Source organism: Mesoplodon mirus (genome assembly GCF_964341445.2).
Source record: "Mesoplodon mirus genome assembly, chromosome: 2".
Taxonomy (NCBI): domain Eukaryota; kingdom Metazoa; phylum Chordata; class Mammalia; order Artiodactyla; family Ziphiidae; genus Mesoplodon; species Mesoplodon mirus.
Genome location: NC_138977.1, coordinates 48,627,306 through 48,649,300, shown reverse-complemented (window position 1 = coordinate 48,649,300; position 21,995 = coordinate 48,627,306). Strand labels below are relative to the sequence as shown.

Below are 21,995 nucleotides of genomic sequence, written 5' to 3'. Positions count from 1 at the left end.
GCTACTGCTTTCAGGTCCTTTTAGTAGACATAATTAAGAAATAGATTTCTTCTTTTATATAATGTACTAAAAAATATTTCCATATTTAGAATCATGTTCTTAATATAGATTCCCATAATTTGAGTGTTGGTTGAAATAACATGAACATTTTAGTGTATTGATTCTTATTATAAACTTGTTTCTCAGAAGTTTTGATTTTGTGTGTACTTGTTTTGCTATATGTTTACCAGAATTAGATCTTAATTTTTTTCTTTTTTCTAATTCTATCAAATATATAAAAATTATATATTTTAAATTTAACTTTCTTTGATTACCAGCAAAATTTAGCAGCTTTCTAGTTATGTTTATCTTTGGTGAATTATTTATTCTTGCCCTTTCTCTTTTAGCATTTGCAATATTTCAAGATTTTTTTCTTTTTTTGGTTGTCTATTTGGCTAGGCATTGTGCATACTTAACCTGTGGACTTTTTTTCTAACTCAATAGATTTTTCCAGTGAAACACTGAGATAATTTTTTCCTAGTTAATAATTAGCAAAAAATTCTGCAGAGTGATCAAATAAAAATCAAATATGAGGTATATGAGAAATAGGTTAAACAAGTTACTTTTTTACTAATAGTGTCAAAGAATAATATAAAAACTTGATTTTCCTCAGTCACGTTAGTTTCTTTTGTGAATGTGATTTCTTAAAAAATGAAACAGTTAAAACTTACAGGTTTTCTTTTCTTTTTCTTTTTGACTGAATCCTTAACCCTGCCCACAAAGCCTCAAGATGTAGGTAAGAAATTTACTTGTATATCACCTAAGGAATGACTAAGTTGGGATAATTTCTATTTTTTAACTTTGTTTTCTTTCAATTTAATTTTTTGCTTGCTTTTTCTCCCTCTCCCTAGTTTACATATACTGATCAGATATCGTGAACTAACCTTCCCAGATATTGTATTTTGGTGATCATATTACACTATCTATAGACAGAGACAGTTATCACACCCAGCAAATGGTCACTGGCCTTATGGTAGTATAGGAAATGTTGCTGAGAGATATAATTTGGATTTGAAAATATTAGTATTTCTTGCAGATGTGTATAGTGTATGGTAACAGTGGAACATTAGATATGAGTTAAGATTTTTCTGGAACCTTTGGTTGTTCAATGTATATCCCAACTAGGTGGTAAACACCATAAAAGTATGCAGGACCTTTCTTCTTCCAACTGTACAGTTTGTAAATCTCCCCAAGCCTGTACATTCCCCATGCCTGGCTGATGCAGTGTCAGCCTGGAGAAAAAGGTGACTTTTATATTTCTTCTGCTCAAAGGTGGAACATTTTGAATTTCATCTGTTCAGAGGTGTCTTTTTGTAATCCCTCTTGTCTGAAAGGAGCATACTTTTGTACCTTGCACCAAGGTGCTGTAAGTGTTGCCATGGCCCTGAAGACGTGGATTGTGTCTTAATTTGGTACCCCCAACAGTGTCTGCTAGTGAGCCCAGTCACCGGGCTTGAAGAAGGGTAGTCATTCCTGAGTTTTCCTTATCCTTTGCCCCTGTAACAACTTATTAAAAAATCCTGTTGATTTTTGTCTCCAATATCTTTTGCATTCATGTTTTCCTTTGCACTTCCACTACTCCTACCAAAATTCATGTCTTGCTGATTTCTCAGTAGGATAATTGTAAAAGTCTCCTAATGGGCTTCTTGCCTTTTTCCACCCCATCCATTCATTCTTCCATCCATCTATTTGACAAATAGTCCTCGTCACTTTCTATTTGTCAGGCACTGTGGGAGATCCCAGCATATCAGACATACCACTACCTGCCTGGTATTTCTTAGTATATAGAAATGATGATATTATTATTCTATATAAACATTTTCAGTGACTCTTCATGGCTTCCAGTTGGAGCCCAAACTCCTCAGCTTTATATGAAAGATCTACATAATCTGGACTCAGTTTCTTTCTATCTTAGGTTCCATTATTCTTCTTTATGACCCCCTTTTTCATCAGAGTGGATTAATTGACTTTCCCCAAAGACATCCCAGGATTTCTTACCTTTGTGCTTTTACTCACATCATTCTCTCCACATAGAAATATGAGTTTCCTTATTTCTCAGCTAGCTGAAATCTTGTACATTTTTTTTCAGACTCAACTCATATGCACCTCCTCCTATAATCCTTTTCTGGTTCCTCACCCAGAGATCATAAAACATTCCTGTCATATACTTACCCACATTACTTTAGAATGTCATATAGATTCTACATTGTATTATAGTCATGTTCATGAGTCACCTGCACTATGAAAGTATTTAAGAACCCAAGGTCCAGGGGGAGATTTAGTCATCATTGATTGCCTCATAGTATCCAGCACAATACTTTGCAAAAGTAAGGACTCCATGAAAATAGTCTATGTGAACAAATATAAATGTGCTCTGAGAAGTATATGCTCACTGGGAGGGAATCAGTGATTTTAGACTAGTTCAGAGATCACTTAAATACCTGTGTCTGACTAGCACTACAATCTGTACTACTACCAGCAAGCTCTGGTATTTCTTGTTGGGCAGAGTTGTAGCATTATATCACTTAACAATGAACCCACATACTACTTTTCTAGTCATACATGACACTTAGCGGGGAAATGGTGCTTGTATTTGACATTTGTGGCTGGGGAGCCATCAATAGTAAATCTAAAGTCTGGTCAGTGTGAGATTAATTCAAGTCAATTCAACTTAATGAATATTTTTTGAGCACGTAATCAACTGTGATTAAGATCTAATATTTGGTTCATATGATGTCTCTTCTTCATGTTAAATATGCCAAAATTATTTTCTACCATCAGTTATCTACTTTATACTTTATAAATTTATCACATATAGTTATTTACTGGGAAAATGTTAAAATACCAGGATATATAATAACCTAAATATCTTTGCTTTTCAGATGATGTCAATATCACCCAGAAATTTATAGAGGATAATATTGGATATATGTGAGTTTCTCTAAACTCATTTTGATGATGATGGTGTTTACTATAAGCTTATCTGGTAATATTAATGCTTCTCAAAAGTAATGTAAATAAATATAAACCATATCAAAAAATAAATACAGTGTTAATCATAAAATTCAGATGAGGCAATTTTATTGTCAAGAAGTTGTAAAACTTATAGCCTTCACACTTTGATAATTTCCTGAGGTTAGTTTGCAAGTGGGTGTTCCTATGAGTTTTTGGTTGGACATAAATCGAAATTCTGCAGGTCATCATTGTGTACTCTGTGTGGACTGTTGCAGCACCACCATTGCATTTGCTCAATATATTCAGGAGGCATCCTTTGAAGAAGTAGAAATGTTGGTAAAAGCCATGACAGAATACAGAGATAAATGCTTGGCTGACATGACACTCCCAGAGTGTTCAAAATTAGCTGTAAGTAAATTGTTTGCATTTCCTAAACAAACAAGCTTATTTGTCAACACTGAGAGAATTTTTGCCTTGGAAATATAAAAAGAGAGATGCTATATGGCCCTCATTTTTATTTTTTAGTTAAAAAAACTTTTTTTAAAAAAACAACAGAAATTTATTCTCTTACAATTCTGGAGGCCAGATGCCTAAAATAAAGGTGTTGTAGGGTGCGCTCCCTGCAGAGGCTCTAGGGAAGAATCTGTTGAATGCTTTTCTCTTAACTTCTTGTGGTAACCAGCAATCCTCGGCATTCTTTGACTTATAATTACCTCGCTCCAATCTCTGCCTCTGTCATCACATAGCCATCTTCTCTCTGAGTCTCTTCTCCTCACCTTATAAGGACAGCAGTCGCATTGGATAAGACCCTCTCAATAACTTAGTTCCATCTGCTGAGACCCTATTTCCAAATAAGGTCCCATACACAGGTATGGGGATTAGGAATTGAACATAACTTTTTTGGGGACATTTTTCAACCCACAACAATGAGTATCTGGCTAGTCTCATTACAAAATTCCAATAACGAATTCTTCCTCCGCCTGAATGAATTTGGACCTTGAAGCCAACTTGGGAATAAGGAAGAGTTAGTTCCATGTACCAACATAGTGGCCAAAAGCTTATGTCTCCAGAAGGACACTAAAAAAGCTGAAATGTACAGGCTATTTTCTGCCATCTCTACTAAATCGCCACTCAAATGTGGTTTTGGGGCAGGATGAGAGTCTCTGTTCAAAATATGTACTTTAATTTTATCTATAACCCAGAGAAGCAATTAATATAGGAACTGCTCATAGCAGAAATCATGGTGAGGGAGGTGAGTGCAGATCTTAGATTTCTAAAAGCATCATCTCTCGGTGTCAGGAAGGAGAAATCTGGGCCCCTCATTTTTTTTTTAATTTTAATTTTAAAAATTAATTAATTAATTAATTAATTAGGCTGTGTTGGGTCTTCGTTGCTGCCCTTGGCCTTTCTCTAGTTGCTGTGAGTGGGGGCTACTCTTCATTGCGGTGCTCAGGCTTCTCATTGCGGTGGCTTCTCTTGTTGCAGAGCATGGGCTCTAGGCACGTGGGCTTCAGTAGTTGTGGCACACGGACTTAGTTGCTCCGTGGCATGTGGGATCTTCCCAGATAAGGGATGGAACCTGTGTCCCCTGTATTGGCAGGCAGATTCTTAACCACTGTGCCACCAGGGAAGTCCCTGGGCCCCTCATTTTTATTTTGCCTGACTTTAGTATTTAGGGTAAGGCACTTTCCTAGGAGATGCAATTCTGTGTAATGATGCGCAGGAGGACTTGGTTATGAGCTTGCAGTCCACGCCGTAAGTATACAGGCAGGAAGACAGGCAATAGCCTGGCAAAGTGCATGGAAGTAGAGGTACCTTCCTTACCTGCCTCTCTCAATATGTACTCTGCTGTCACACCCCCTTTTCTTGGCCTCCTCCCAATAGAGTCACCATCTGCATCTCTAGAAAACTATTACTAAATATTACCACTAAATACTTCACCAACACATTACACTCTGACCATGTCACCTTGGAAGAGAAGGAAAAAAGCCATTATGTAAGAGAAATGTAGGCAGTAGAGAAATAGGAAGAGGTTGAAGAGCCTCAGGATAGGATAGAGAAAACTTCCCAAAGTGTGGGGTGGTTGTCAAGGGTGTGGGTAAAGATGCTCTGCTGGTAATATTGGGAAAATTTGGGAATCTCTTTCGCAAAGGGTGACACTCACCACTCATTGTCTCCATTGTGTCATCTCAGATGGTTGAAAAATATCACAATGAATAAAAAATGTCTTTTACTTTTCTGTTGTCCAGAATGATGTTTTATTGGAAAATATATGTACTATGGAGGGACTGCCACAAAAGCATAATTTTTCACACTGCTGCCATAAGGCTGACTTTGAAAGAAAACATTGTTTTCTCCATAATAAGAAAGCTGATGTAGGATTTTTGCCTCCTCTCCCTACTCTGGATCCTGAAGAGAAATGCCAGACTTATAAAAATGACAGAGAATCTTTTCTAAACAAGTAAGTTTAATTTTAGTAGAAAAATAATTTAATTGAAGAATTATTCTTAGGCTAAATCCAATATCTCTTCCAAAGGAACATAGCTGGGTTTCTTGATCATTTAGTTCATTCAACATGTATTTGTGTGTCAGATTCTGTGGTCATTGCTGAGGAGATGAACAAGATATGAAACCTGATTTCAAGATCCTTTCATTGTGATGTGTATTTTCTAATGGGATGATCCCCAGAACTGAAGGGTGTGCATGGCACCAAAGTTCTACTGGAGGAAATAATATAGTCTCTCAATGGAGAGTTATAGCTTTTACTAAGGGTAAACATTACATCAATGGATGTTTAGCAAAAATCTGTTTTCAGTAGTGTAGTAGTTGTAGAAGCAGAGACTTTTTCTGGAAAGCTTAAACCACAAAGCTTGTTTGAACATAATTGATTATGATCTCCGAATCTTGGATGGAGTGTGTATAGGTAGCTGTTCTTTGAACCTGAAAAGAAGAGATGTTGACCATCTGGCATGATAGGGGAAGAAAAAGAATAGCCAGAGCCCTGTGTTCATGATTAGAATGGAAATCATCATTCTTCTTTGGGAGTTGGCAACTTCAGTGATACAACTTTTATTGGAGACTTGATAACGCTGCCTTCCATTGAAGATTTCAGTAATGGGAAATCCTTCTTCCTCTCACCTTTACTTTCACAACTTGTTCTTCTTGTCCTTTTAAATCTTCTCTTTTCCTTCCCTTGTCTACCATTCCTTCATTACCCTCCTGGTTTTTCCTTTCCCTCCTTCCTTCCGTTTTTCTTTTATAGTTATATCTACGAAGTTTCCAGGAGGAACCCCTTTGTTTTTGCCCCTACACTTCTTACTGCTGCCGCTCGTTTTGAGGAGATGACTAAAACATGTTGTGAAGAACAAGAGAAAGCTAACTGCTTTCGAACAAAGGTGGGTATTACATTTGTTTTCTTAAAAGGACAAGGATTCATTCCAAACTGTAGATCTTTACTTAAAATTAAATTATAGCAAAAGAGTTGTTTACCATTTAAAAACCATTCTCCTGCCACTTTCACTGGTTTTTCAACCCATTGGCCACCTGCTACTGATCTAAATTTCTTATTACTTGAGACCCTTGAAAGACAATTGCCCATTTCTGCGGTCTCTCTTCTGGCTTTGTCTTTCTTGTGAATTGGAAGGAAATGCTAGTGAGTAAATAACCAGGGTAAAAATGACATTTTATCTTCTATCTTGGACAAGTCCTCTTTTGACTACCCATAAAACTGAATCACCCTGATAGAGATGGACAAGCTCACAGCACTCTTCACCACTCATCTTCCCATCAAGTATAATTCAGTCATTGGGAAGACTAGCCCTACCTTTATAATAAGCCACAAATTTATATTTTGATATGTACATTTCCTGAGATTAAAAACCCCATAATTTTCTGTTTCTGAGCAAAGTTTGGAATTGTTTGGTTGACATGTGGTTAAGAAATAAGAGAATAGTGGGATTTTGCTCTTGCTTCAACAGAGTTTCTCTTTATCCTTCAGGCAGAAACTTTCATACAATATTTAAAAGCATTATCTTCTTATCAAAAAAATGTCTGTGGGGCACTTATGAAATTTGGACCGCAAATCTTAAAATCTATGTGAGTTTTATAATGAGTATTTTGTTTCTACTTGTATTTTCTTGTCTAAGTCCCGTTTTTCTTAAATCATTGATGAATTTTTATTTATACTCTTCCTAGTTCCTCAAGGGTTTTGAGGTGGGCCTCAGTCTGGGTGGATTACTCAGACCAGGACATTAGGTCCGGATGAGAGAAGACCTGCAAGATGGGGAGACCCCAGAGAGAAAAAGGACTACTTCTGAGTTAGTTTTTGGTTAGTTGGGAATCTGAGTGGGTCTAGGAGTTCTGAACCTGAGTTTTAAAACCTTCACGTGCTTTAGACATGACTTATCCATCCATCTTTGACTTTAATGACTAGGAGACTACCCTCTAGGGATAAATTTTATTTTACATGCTTACCCTAACCAACTAGCAATGATGCTAATGCAATGTTTTGTGAAAAATTCTGAGATTTCAAATAGATCAGCAGGAAAGGATTCTGTGATGAATACCTTATGCCAGCCATGGGCTCACAACAAGAAATGGTGGTCCTTAAAAGAAGTGTTTTGCTATAACAGTTATGGAAGAGGGCACATCTCTCAGGCCCTTTTTTTCCCAGTCCTGATCTAGGACTCAAAATATCAACCTAGGATTTTCAAAATGATCATGTGGGCCATGCAATGTATAAACATTGGTAAAACCATCAGTGAAAAAAACAAGGGTACCACATGCTTACTGCAGCTATTTGTACTGTATTAGCAAAGAGCTCCCTCTTGCCTTACTTGCTGTTCAAGTTGTTTTAGTGGTTTATCAATTCTATTTCCAGAAACATTGCTGTACTTAGTCAAAAATTCCCCAAGATTGAATTTAAGGAACTTATCTCCCTCCTAGAAGATGTTTCTTCCAAATATGATGGATGCTGTGAAGGGGATGTTGTGCAGTGCATCCATGGCAGGGTAAATATTCTATAAAACCAAGTAAAAATGGTGATTTTGGGGGGTGGCTATTTTTTATTTTGAAGTTGCCTTAATGTGTGGCTACTCACCACAATAAAATCAGAATGTTGATAAATTGGTTGGGATTAACAGGTAACACTACTATATATAGACTAGATAAACAACAAGGACCTCCTGTATAGCACAGGGAACTATATTCAATATCTTGTAATAGCCTATAATGGAAAAGAATCTGAAAAAAGAATATATATATATTCTTTTATATACATATATATTCAGTTATATATATAACTGAATCACTTTGCTGTACACCTGAAACTAATACAACATTGTAAATCACCTATACTTCAACAAAAAATAAATTGTTAAATAATAACATAAAATAAATAAAATAAAAAATAAAATGTTAACAAATAAGACCAAAAAATCTTTGGAGCTTTTTATACATGGGATTGTTTTTAGATTACTCAGCAGATTCTATTTTATATGACTAAATGCACATGACATAAACTCCAGGAATTTAGAATTTGTGGACATTAATTTAGGCCAGACTAAAGTTTTCTTTAATATTGCAAATACTCTTTAGCTATATTAGAAATTAACAGTAAGGCTCAGAAAATGATTCATCTTTATGTTTTTAAGAGCTGCTTTCTCTGAGTTTCTTCAGGCTACTTAGGAACAGTCTTTCCAGATAAGTAAATATGTTAATTTAAAATAACTCTTACTCTAGTCTTTAAAGTGATTCTCTAATGACATATACTGGTAAATATATTGTTGACCTAGTTGAAGTTGTTCATGCATACGAAGGTAACACAATTTCATTAAAAATATTCCAACTTCTTAGTTGAAATTAGGCTTTTCTTAGTGACTTTTAATTAGTCTTACTGTTTTAAATTCACAAGGAAACATCATGTTAGACAACTTGAATTTTAGAATATGAAGATATGTACATTTTATTTCAAGTAGTGGACAGTAGATATCACCAAGAATTATTTTGTCCTTAACTGTATTTCAATGAAAAGCAATCTCACTTGCTATTTACTTTTGTTTGTTTGTTTATGGAGATGTTGGTTTTATAATATTAAATTTAATGTACTGAAAGGATATAATTGAAGATTTTCCCCTGAAGTTTGGAGCTGAGACTAAGGGATCATATTATATTCTTAATATCCTTTTCTTTGATGGTTTTATGTAGAAATAAGAGGAATAGAATTGTAATTTATTCAAAATAGAAATTAATTCTCAGACAATAAGAGATGCGTTGCCTAGAACAATGATAGCCTTAGGGGAAATGTATATATGTTTGCAAAGACGGGCTCCCTTGTTCTAGGCGGTTTGCTGGAAACATGGTGCCAGCCTCCTTTCCATTTCTCACCTCAGCCTAGAGCTTCATCTCATTCTTTATCCTCAGTGTTCCCCAGAAGAAGATTCCAGGCTGGGGAACAGCTTGAGCAAAGTCAGAGAGGCTGGAATAGCCTGGTGCTTTGACAGAACTCAATGTAGTTCATGGGATGCTAGGACAGAGAGTAGGAGGAATGTACAGTCTAATTCCTGAGCGTCTGGAGAGAGGACTAGAGGCTAGGCTAGACTAGCTTTTAAAAAATTATCCAACTAATGTGTAACCAAGATAACTTCACCTTCTCCCTTATTCCCATAACTTTATATGGAGGTCAGAATTGGGTAAGGAGAGTAGGGAGAGGGGAGAGAGTAGGGTTTACTATTTTGTACATTATTTGATAATTTGAACAGCTTCAAATTAATAATGTCTATAGGAAAATGACAACAATGAGCAGAATATCTCCTTATGTTTGTGAAGCCTTCATCTGGTAGTTGCTGTAGTGGTTCATTTGTTTACCATTCTTTCATTCACTTATCAAATATTTCTTGAGTTTCTACTATATACCTGGCGATGTGGTTTCAGGCCATAAGAGAAGAAATCTAGGATTATAGATATTACAGTAACATGTCTTTGGTGGCCCTCATTAAAGTACAGATGAACTCTCATGGGAAAGAAACAGCATTTAGAATTTAAAATGCTGATACACCAGTGGAGTAGGGGTAAAGTATTTAAAAGATTAATACTTAACAATGAATGTAAACTTATGAGTCTATTTTTCATAATTATATCATCTAAAATCCTGAGAAATAAAGCTTGCCTTAATATGAAATTTCATTGTATTAAATCAATACAAAATTTAATTATCTATCAAATTGGCTGATGAAACAAGTCCAGATGTTATGCACATGGTTGATTTTGCATTGATTTTTGAAGGAAAATCCAGCCCTGAAGATATTGTGAAAATAAAGTCATTTCCCATTCTTATTTGATACAGAGCAAGGTTATGAGCCATATTTGTTCAAAACAAGATTCCATCTCCAGCAAAATCAAAGAGTGCTGTGAAAAGAAAATACCAGAGCGCGGCGAGTGCATAATTTACTCAAATAAAGATGATAGACCAAACAACTTACCCCTAAGAGAAGCAAAGTTTACTGAAAGCGAAAATGTGTGTGAGGAACGAGATGCTGACCAAGAGAACTTCATGGCTGAGTAACATAACTCTATATTGACATTTATCAGGAAAACAGAAACTTTGGATTTGACCTATTTTGGCTAACTTGGGTGGAAGGAATAGGGATCATTTAAATCACATAAGTATTGGGTCTCACCTAATTTTAAGAGTCATGGCTATCGATTATAGTCTTTTTACATGATTTTAAGAAAATGCAACTGTGTTATGATGTGATGGCTAACATTTATTGAGTACTTGATATGTGCCAGACAATGGGCTAAGTACTTTATATGGATTATTTATTTTAATTCTCATACAGTCATGTAAAATAAGTGTGATTTCTCCCAATTTTCAGATGAGCAAACTGAGGTACAGAGAAGTGAAGTAACTTGTTCAAGTTTCACAGCTAAAATATGGCAGAGTAGGGATTAGATCCCAGGAGGTCTGACCTGAGAAGTTGCAGGTTTACCTTCCATGCTCTGCCCTACCCTACCATCCCTCCCCCTACAGAGCTGCCCAGCTGTTCAGGGGAAGACTAGTTGACTTGGAGCCAATAGGACTAGATGTGAGTCCTGGTTGAGCCAGTGGGACAAAAGTTAACCTCTCTGTATTTTAGGTAATCATATATAAAATTCATATAAGAATATTTGTTCATTCCAAATATTTTGGTAATAAAATATAATCCAGGGACTTTACTAGGTTAGACAGGGTTCTTATCCCCAGTAAGCTTTTATCAATAAGAAGTGTGATGTGAGAAGAGATAACCTCATAAATAAATGAGTGCAAGAAATGCTCTTTAATTTCTGATAGCACTAGATGATAGGTAATGTGGAGACAGGGGAGGAAGTCCCTGGGGATCCTGGAAAGTCTTGATGGGAAGGAGGTACTGGAAGAAATTTTAGTAATCTGGACAGAAGGAGTAGAGCACGGATAGAAGTGTAAAACTTCTTGGTGTATATGTGGTTGTGAATAGGGTTTCTGCAGTGAGAAAGGAGGGTAGTGAGAGGTAGATGGGTCAGATCATACAGGCATGCTAAGTAACGAGATGCCACTGAAGGGTTTTCACTGAAGAATAAGGAAGGACAAAATCACTTTTGTTTTTTAGAAACTTCATCTGGAATGAATCCCAGTTTGGGGCTTAGGTGGTTGGTAAGTAGTTTTCAGACTCAATGAGATGGGAAGTATGGGGGAATGTTTTGTGGGAAAGAGAATATGTTTGAATCTGACCACCTTGACTTTGAGGTGCCTGTGAGGTAATTAATTGGGAATGTCATGAGATAATTTAATATATGAACCTGGAATTCTGGAAGGAGGTCTGGATTGAAGATACAAGTTATTGAATACTTACCAAATTTTCAGTGCTTCTTATCTATTAACCAATTTAATTTTCAGAATGACCTTCTGAGGTTAGAACACTTTTATTATCCTCATTTTACAGGCCAGGAAACTGAGGCACAGAGGTTAAGTAACTTGCTACAAAATCACACAACTAATATGTGGTGGAGCCAGGATTCAAATGTAACCAGTGTGGCTTCAAACTCCTGCTCTTATAACCACTGTGCTCTATTGCTTCTCATGAGTCATGGATGCTAAGTCAAATTAATCTAAATGATAGATGCAATGTGTTTCACTTGTATCTGGCATATGCTTGCTAAATGGAAGCAATTTTCATCCTCGTCCTCATCATCTCCATCAACATCACTATGACAACTAAAATAAGGTTTGAAGCCTGGGGAGAAATGATACAGCAGCAATGAACATGCTGAGCCAGAAATGTTTCAGGTGCAGTTTTTCTGGATGCAAACATTTGATGCAAGACCTCAGTGGATCTGTCAGGCTAGGGTCGGCTCCCAGAGGTTTTTTTTGCAATATTTTGGTGGTGTGTTTTTAGGTGTAACTTTATTCCTGGAGAAAGGTCCACGGCTTACATGAGATATTAAGGGGAACACTTGATTCTCTGAAGGTTAAACACCACTGCTTTAGGATATGGGAATGTATCCCACAAATGGGATTGAGAAGGCAGGTGGGGAAGCAGGAGAGATGATGTCAGAAAAACCAAGATTAAGCAAGAGGAAAAGGTTGCAAAACAAAAAGAGATTTAAAAAATGTCCCTTGGACTTGGAGAACCCTTGTGAGGTATTGCTCTCTCAAAACATAGATCATTTTTACTTAATTTGAATGAATAGAGAAGGTACTTTTATGAAGAATATGGTAAACAGCACAGTCGAGGTAGTTGAAGAAAACACCTCTCTTTTGAGCAGAGAGTCAGCTTGGTTTAAACAAGAATGAAGTAGGCATCCTATGGGACCTAGGTTCAAATTTTATACTTCCATTAACAGCCAGGTGCTTAACTGGTCTGAGACTGAGTTTCCTCAGCTATAAAATAGTACTTATCTTGAGGGTTAAGTGAAGTTAAATGAGAAAGTGTTTTATAAAGGGTAGGAAGCCTATCTTGGTCTCCTATGCACAAAGCTTGATCCAGTGCCTCGCACCTACTAAGGGCTTAATAAGTGTTAGCCTCTTCTCTCTCCCTTTCTTCCTTTCTCCCCAAATCACACCCACATATACTTCACCGAGGCCATGGAAACCTTCACCAATGACTTAGGGTGGCAGGAGTGATTATTCCCATATTTGACAAGTGACAGGATGAAGGAATGAGCAAAGGCTGCTCCACAATCTCTCCCCAAGTTGGCACCGGGAGTGGGGAGAAATCCATATTCCCACCACCTCAAGATGGAGGTCTGAATGCATTTTCCAACAGAATTATGCTCGATATGTATTTTCTAAAGTATTGGTGGCATGATCTACTATTTCTGATGCTTGATGGGTTAAATCATTCTAACAATGAATGCTAAATACCTTTAATCATTCTATCCCTCCAAGTAAAAGGATCGTTAGTCTAAAACATAATATGGAAGAGAACCTTTGTAAAATGATCTCCTGTTGTCAAAATGTCCTCTTAAATCATTCCCTGACCAAACCAGAGGAGGAACTTAGCATTTGAAGACAGACTCAGTGTTAGAAGATCTCTCTAGAGTAAAAGATAGCAGGATTTGGTGTTTTGCTCTTTCTCAAAGTTCTAATATACAAAATATTTTACACATCACAGGTTTCTTTATCAATACTCAAGGAGACATCCAGAACTGTCCACACCAGAGTTGTTAAGAATTGCTGGAGTGTATGAGGATCTCCTGAGAGAATGCTGCAACACGAAAAACCCTCCAGACTGTTACAGACATGCGGTAAGTTCCATCCTAGTAGGCTCAGAGAATTAAATAAACAAAATAAAACAACAAACATTTAAAAACTATCAAAGTTTCACTCTGGTTCAGAGGGTAGAAAATGTGATTGACAAATCTGAGTCTACCTTAAATTCAGTGTAAGTTGATCATGGGGAAGACCAACATCATCGGTTTGGGTTACTCATAATGTTTTGAACTACAAATCCTGTGTGTTGATGCAAAAAATTCTTCCCGTTAAACATTTATATTTTTATTTATGTACTCTGTAGTTTCTTGGGCCAATTCAATTTTTTGTTATAGTAAAAATAATAAATGATTATTAAAGATGATTAGGAAAGTATCAAAATTTACAAAGAAAAAAAGAAAAATTTTCTGATTCTGTCACCAAGAAATAGCTATAATTAACATTTTTTCATCTTTTCTAGGCATATATGATATATTTATATGTGTGTTTAAAAATAAGATTGGAATAATACTTTCTTAAGAAATTTTTGGATCTGTTTTTATTTATTGGCATAAAAAACATTTTATGTTATTAAACAGACTTTAAAAAATGTATTTATTTTACATGATGGTATTCCATCATAATAATTGATTTAAATGCTCTCATACTGTATGTTTGACATTTTGGACATTTATTTAGCTTTTAAAAAATTTTATTTATAAGTGACCCTAAGTATCTCATTCCATTCATCTTTATTAATATTTATGGTTATTTTTTTAGACAGATTATCAGAAGGAAAATTATTAGGTCAAATTATATAGACTTTAAAATAAAAAATATTTGATACAAATGGCCAGGTTACTATCTAGAAAGTTATTACCAGCATACAATCCTATAACAGTGCTTGAAAATGCTCATTTTACTTCCACCTTCACCAACATTGCACATAGAAATTAACTTTGCTAAATAGTGAGCATGTTTTAAAATTTTAATTAATTTTTTAATGAAGTTAAATTTTTCCCATATGATTTTAGCTACTGTAGTTATAAATTTCCTGTGAACAATTTGTTCACGTCTTTTACCCATTTTCCTGTTGAAATTAGCATTTTAAAATATCAGTTCATATGCACTTTTTGTGTATTATAGAAATTAATTATTTGTCACTTTTGATTTGTTTCTCATTCATTTGATAAGTGTTGCTTTTGGCTTTACTTAAAAAATTACCTCCACTTGCCAAAAATGCCAGTTTACACCCATTCATATTTGAGCAAGAAGTAAGAAGACTTAAGTTTTATCCAGCTCTACCGCTGTCCCAAACAAGGAGGTCTGTTCCTGATCCTTAAATGAATCATAGTGCTAGAAAATTCTCTTTATTATATGGAGACACAATTCGTCCCACAGCATTCATCCACTGATGTGTAGTTTTCTCTCTAGTGGTCACTTAGTAGATATCCAATTTTATGCCACGTGAGACAGAGTTTGTCAAATATTTGAAGACAGTTATTGGAGGTTTTAAGTTCCAATTCTAAGTGATGAAAAAGAAGATATAAAAAAGATACACGTGATTAAAAATGTTCTGTAGCAATACTTACTCACTGGGTGATTCTAGGCAAGCCACTTGACTTCATAGGGCCAGATAACTTCTCTGGCCACTTCAAAGTGAGAATCAATATGATCATTGTCTGGGAATTCCCCGGCGGTCCAGTGGTTAGGACTCGGGTTTCCACTGCAGGGAACACAGGTTCGATCCCTGATCGGGGGACTAAGATCCCACATGCCGTGATGCAGCCAAAAATAAATAACTAAATAAATATATATATACATAAAAAAATAAACAGCTTGTCACCTTTTTCTAAAAAAAAATATGATCATTGTCAACATCAGATTTGAATTTCACTTTGCAGACTGGAAAGCTCTATAAGGTAATGATAATGAAAATTTTGAGCTTTCAAATTTAGCAAAAGCCTTATCTATAACTATAACTTAAAAAATTCAAATTCTTACATATATAAAAACTACCCTCAATTTAATGAGTAGTGTATGATAATTAGAGTTTGAAAATGCTATATAAATTAAAAAAGCAATTAGACAAGTTGACTTGAAGCTTATGATTAAATTTTAGATAAAATGTTCATAAACATGATTGTTCGTATTTTCAGGAAAAAAAATTCAATGAGACAACTGAGAAAAGCCTCAAGATAGTACAGCGAGAATGTGCACATTTTCAGATTTTGGGGAAGGATGACTTGAAATACCAGTAAGTTGTTTGCACAAGTAGGTTAACAATGGTGACCAGGATAAAATAAAGAGTGCCACAAAGTGTCAAAATCTTAGTTCAGTCTTTTAGTTATGACAAGTTCATAAACTCTGGGAAAGAATAAAAACACAAAAGTCAAGATGGCACATTGAGCTGTCATATTAAGCCATTACCAGAAATGAGGCTAGAAATGGATTTTACCCCATTTCAGGGGTGTGGGGTGGGATGGAGAAAACTTCAGGTTGTTATAATTTCCCAAGGAAGAATTATTTAAGGAAATAATTCTTATTGAGTAAAAAAAATAATTCTGGATTTACTTAACACTTTAATATTCATTTTTAAGTATTCTTGTGAGCATTCATGAATAATATGAAGTTTGTTCTGAATTTTCTTAATTAATTACCATGCTAATGTATTGCATGTTGAAACCAAACATCTTCAAGTCACAACAAAACACAATTTAAAAAATATATTTTCACTATTTCTGCAATTGGGCTGTTATCTGAGAACTCAGCCCATTAAATATCTTTGTTTCCTCCATCTCAGATTATCCTTTTCCAACATGTATCTATTAAATTTTCCCTTTGAAATATTTATTAACTGCTCAAGGGATTTCAGGCAGGATTTTACATACTAGCTAAGATATTTTCTACCAAGGAGGTCCTATACTCACAGGCGAAGAAGGATGGGCAAATCTGAGAGTTTCTGAATTATCTTGAAGTTAGAAGGAAACCGAAATACAGTGATCTAGGAGGCACGTGCAGGAAAACAGGGAGTGAAGAGACTATTCTCTACCACTTTATGAGAGAGCTGAGGTTCATGTTGCCCTTATGTTGGTTGTCCCTAGCCTGTCAGGGTTGGGACTTCAGGGGGCTAGACAGGGGAAAATGGGTACCTGCTTTTGTTCAGAACAAACAGACAAATGTTCTTTCAGCTACCTCATCAATCTCACAAAGCTAGTCCCCCAGCTCTCCACTGAAGAACTGACCTTTCTTGGCAAGGAAATGGTGACAGCTTTGACCACCTGCTGTACACTGAGTGAAGAGTTTGCCTGCGTTGATAATTTGGTGAGCCTGGCCCATGTGCCTGACTATTCCTAAAAGAAAAAAAAAAAAAAAAAAAAGGATGTTTTTGCACCCATTGATTTATAGTGATTATCCGTCTTCCTCTCTTCATTGTTTTCAAGATTGTTAAGCAAGGAAGGTCAAGTTTTATTTTTGGCTTACTGTGTCAAAATCCTGAGAAGCAAAAGAGAAGTCTTAAATATTTGCTTGGGGTTCTCCAAATCATCTTTATTACTTCTTATTTATATTAGAAGCAATTTGTTAGAGCAAACCACTTGGAATCATAGAATTATTTCAGAATGATAGAGAAAACTTCATAAGCTTAAGTAACGGGATAAATTCTCTCTCTTGTCCCACCAGGTCAGTAAGAGAATTGCTATTTCCAGCCCAGTTCGGGTTGGGTGCACCTTTTTAGGTCTGGGTGGACAGTACGTGGGGGACATCCCAGAAGGGGACTAAATCTAAGGGCTACAGTGTCCTGATGCTATTTTCAGTTGGCTGTTTGCAGCTCTCTGCTCAAAATCACAAATTTGTATATATGTTAACAAGAATTAATCTCTAGACATTTAAATTGCTATGGCTTGCATTTTTGTTATAATGCCATTTAGGACCCCAGCCTCTACTTTTCTTTGCACGTTGTTGCATGTTACAAATGCATGGGTTTTTCTAAGTTGACAGTGATACTAGCACAAACTAACAATTCATCTAGCTGTATTTCAAAACTCCATTGCAACTTTCATTGGTATAGGTGGACTTAGTTCTTGGAGAGTTATGTGAAATAAATGAAAATCGAAGTATCAACCCTACTGTGGACCAATGTTGTAAAACAAGCTTTGCCTTCAGAAGGTCCTGCTTTGAGGACTTGGAAGCCGATAAGACATATGTGCCTCCATCTACCTCTCAAGGTTTATTTACCTTTCACATAGACTTGTGTCAGGCTCATAATGAGGAGCTCCAGAGAAAGAAAGACAGGTACAGACATTCTCTACTGTTCACCTTTTTCTACAGCCAGAAGACATAGCATATATTAATGAGAAGGTTTATTGTAATGGATATGTGATTTTTGGTGTTATAATCCTGTTCTTTCTGTCAAACTGTCCAGTCTTCCCAATTGTAGGTTAAAGCCTAGCTAGTCTTTTCCTTTGCTAGAGCCTTGGAGTGTCCAAAAGACTGTGATTTGAAAAGGTGGGTAACAGTAGCCATAAAAAAGTTCCTAGAAGGGTCATAATGAATCAGATTTTCTTGAGAGAATGTCATAGATGTTTGCTCTGAGAATCTCTCTTAATGTTTGAAGATAAGAGAGGCCCAAAAGGAACAGGAATTTTGCTTTTGTTTTCTCAGGCGATGCTATAAATGCCAAGGAATCAGATCTTTTTTTTTTTTTTTTTTTTTGGATTAAGCAGTGTCTGTATCAAGTGGAGTGGAAACAGAATTCAGTTATTGAGGAAGGGAGAATAGGTGTTGTTTTGGACATGAATTTTCTAGAGACATCAAACGTAGTCACATATTCTACAATATTGTGCATGTTGAAGACTTACTACATGTTCCCATATTTTATACAATTTTGTCCATGATTATGTAACTCTCCAAAGATTGTTATAACGGAATCCATCCCATGTGTTTAACAGGAAAGTTTCAGGACATCCTTTCAAAAGTGGAATATTTTTACTTTTTACATTCACCCAAATGGAGATTCCTAAGACATATGATTCTATAACTAGCTTTTTGGAGAAGAGGGCTGCAGAAAGAAATCGTTAACTTAATTCTGTTTGACATCACTGGGTCACAGGTTTCTTGTCAACTTAGTGAAACTGAAGCCTGAACTTACAGGGGTGGAGCTGCGGTCATTGCTGGTGGATTTCACGAATGTGGTGAAGAAGTGCTGCCAGGCCCAGGGGCCTGAAGCCTGCTTCAAGGAAGAGGTACTTCTAGCTCTTTTCCCCCTGAAATCCAACTGGTATTCCTGGTCAAACAAAAGAAACCAGAACTCCCCTTAGGACCCCGCTTCCTCCCTGCAATGTCTCCCAGGCTGAGGCCCAAGAGCACAATCGCTACACAATTAAATATGCAGACGTCTCTCTGACAGGGTTTTGGCACCATCTCCTTGGTGACGACATGCTGTAAGAAAAGGTGTCAGGAAATCATAGGTTCTATGCTAGCAGTCTTGGTCATGTCACTTAATCTGAACCGCGGTTCATCTTCTTTAAATGAGGACTCACAGGCACACACACACACAACACACACACACAGAGCTTTCATTCTGGTTGAGAGCCCTCTGTTTTTCTGAGTGAGTTCTTAATCTGGGAATTATTTTTGGCACAAACTACTAGTTTTTTGAAAAACATGCTTGATTTCATTAGAGGGTATTAGTAACATTTAGCATTTATCCAGGTGAGTGTATGCATTGAGACCACATAAAAGAAGAGATGAATTCCCTGGCAGTTTGTAAAAGGCTGGGGTGTCTGTTTCCAAGATCACCAGAAGAAATTGTTCATTGTCTCCTGTACAACACTGGAGTGGTTTAACTTTTCTTTACAAAACTTTACAATATGCTTCTCTAAATTCAAATAATAATGTCTTAAATTCTTCTTTCCATTTTTTTTATTGGAGTAGAACTGCTGCACAATATTATATGTTACAGGTCTGTAATATAGTAAGTCACAATTTTTAAAGGTTATGCTCCATTTATAGTTATTATAGAATACTGATGATATTCCCCATGTTGTATAATATATCCTTATAGATTATTTTATACTTAATAGTTTGTACTTCTTAATCCCCTACCCCTATATTACCCCTCCCCCCTTCCCTCTCCCCACAGGTAACCACTAGTTTGTTCTCTATATCTGCGAGTCTGCTTCTTTTCTGTTATATTCACCAGTTTGTTGTTTTTTTAGATTTCACATATGCGTATATCATACAGTATTTGTCTTTGTCTGACTTATTTCACTAAGCATAATGCCTTCCAAGTCCATTCTTATTGTTGCAAATGGCAAAATTTCATTCTTTTTTTAAATCTCTGAGTAGTATTTTATTGTATATACAGGCCACATCTTCTTTATCCATTCATCTGTTGATGGACACTTAGGTTGCTTCCATATCTTGGCAATTGTAAATAATGCTGATATGAATGAACATTGGGGTGCATGTATCTTTTCAAATTAGTGGGGTTTTTTTTGGACACATATCCAGGAATAGCATCACTGGGTTGTATGGTAGTTCTATTTTCAGTTTTTGGAAACCCTCATACACTGTTGGCGGGAATGTAAATTGGTGCAGCCACAGTGGAAAACAGTATGGAGGTTTCTCAAAAGTCTTCCTATGTGTTTTTATTTCTTTTTTTTTCTCTCTCAGGGTCCGAAATTGTCAGCCAAAAGTCAGGTTGCTTGAAAAACATCAAGTAAAATTCACCAAAGGTAATAACTTGTATCTCAATCAAAGGCTAAATGTATTGGTAACTTATTTGGTCGTTTTGGCTTTTCCCTTCTCATGCTTCAATGTCAATTTCTGGCTCATCCCCCATGCCTTACACCTAACAGACCCCAGTACTGGTCCTGTAATGTTTCTCTGAGTATCATTCACTCCTTATGGGATGGCACAGCTGCATTTGTGCTAGCACACTCTTACTGTCCCAGCAGTTTTCTTAATACCTAAAGGTATCCACTCTTCTACACTTCTGCTACTACAGTCAGATGTCTGGACCAGGAAGGAAAGGCAACCAAATCTATGAATGTTGACAGGGAGAGCAGGGGGTTGGGATGGGCAGACAGGCCTCAGTAAAGCTGTTCTAAGTGTCTCTTGCTTCAGTATTTACATAAAAGAAAAGTGATATGTTAGGGATTTCAAAAATGTGTATAAAGGATCTCTTCTTCCCTGCAGTTTGTGTAAGATGAATTCACAAACTTTAGGAACAAAATGTTGAGTAGATATAGCAAGGATGTTCAGTGTCCAGGAAGAGAGACCTGGACCTCCACAGGGAGTAGGTTTGGATCTATGAAAAGCAAAACATAGTTACCACTAACAGTTTTTTTTGATATACATGACTTTCCATCACTCAAGTTATAACATTTCATATGCTTTTGCTGCACAAGATACTATTTTTCTTTCCAGGTTTCAGAGAAAAAAGAGGAAGACCAACATACCTGCTTCCTATCTGTCCTGTGGTGAATTTCATTTTCTGAGAAGAACACAGTAAAAAGATTCTTCTGTAATCATTATCTGAGATCATGTTATTGCAGCAAGCAATAAACAACAACAATATAAAGTTATTTCTCAAAGACTAATTGTCATGTGTCAACTTGTTAACAAAATTAAACAATCAAGAGTCATTCATTCCATCAGGATCTTTGGCTCATTGGCTAAATCTACTGCTTTATGGAAGACAGGACTCTGAAATAGCAATTGTGAGGGCAGAATCCTCACGGATTCTGTTCTTGATGTTACTGGGAAGAAAATGGGGAGTTGTGGGCATGCACCATGACCTCTACTACTACCGCCTACTATTACTACTACTACTGTTATTACTAGCTGGGATTGAATGTTTTCAATGTAAAAACATTGTCGTAGATACTTCTAATGCATTACCTCATTTAACTGCAACAACTCTATGAACTAAACCTTTTTTATTCCCATTTTACAGATAGGGAACCTGAGGCTTGGGGATATAAACAAATCTGTTCAATGTCATATGGCTAGTAATTGCCAGAACCAAGGTTTGAATTTGAGCCCTCTAATTTCAGAAGAATATTCTTAGCCACTGTACACACTGCCTGTGTATGGCCGTGTTGTGGGTGTCTTATAAAATCTGTTATTTGGAGAAGGGGAAAAGTGCCCAAGGCATCTGTGACAGTGATTCTTTTCTCCCCACATCCCCACTCCACACCAAAATTGCTATTATGCTGGAGCTGTAAGCTTGGCAGTGACGTCTAAGGAGAGGGAGTGGTAGGAACTGGGAGGCCAGGAAATGAAGGTTGGT

At 36.3% G+C, this 21,995-nt stretch overlaps 1 protein-coding gene across 2 annotated transcripts; it reads left to right on the top strand.

Annotated features, from left to right (window-relative positions):
• Positions 1-690: 690 nt before the first annotated feature.
• Positions 691-21,539, top strand: AFM (afamin; the record flags this gene model as incomplete). 2 transcript variants are annotated; one of them, XM_082608237.1, is made up of 15 exons in its annotated part: positions 691-775; positions 2,922-2,970; positions 3,270-3,402; positions 5,244-5,455; positions 6,257-6,389; positions 6,992-7,089; positions 7,874-8,003; positions 10,337-10,551; positions 13,644-13,755; positions 15,859-15,956; positions 16,891-17,023; positions 17,769-17,992; positions 18,810-18,942; positions 20,375-20,436; positions 21,131-21,539. In XM_082608237.1, 14 exons carry the CDS (start codon positions 691-693, stop codon positions 20,408-20,410), a joined length of 1,791 nt encoding a protein of 596 aa, XP_082464363.1. In that variant the 3' UTR covers positions 20,411-20,436; positions 21,131-21,539. The 2 variants fall into 2 exon arrangements, with proteins under 2 accessions (XP_082464363.1, XP_082464362.1); XM_082608236.1 differs by having other exon boundaries at positions 13,623-13,755; positions 21,131-21,538.
• Between the last annotated feature and the right edge of the window lie 456 nt (positions 21,540-21,995).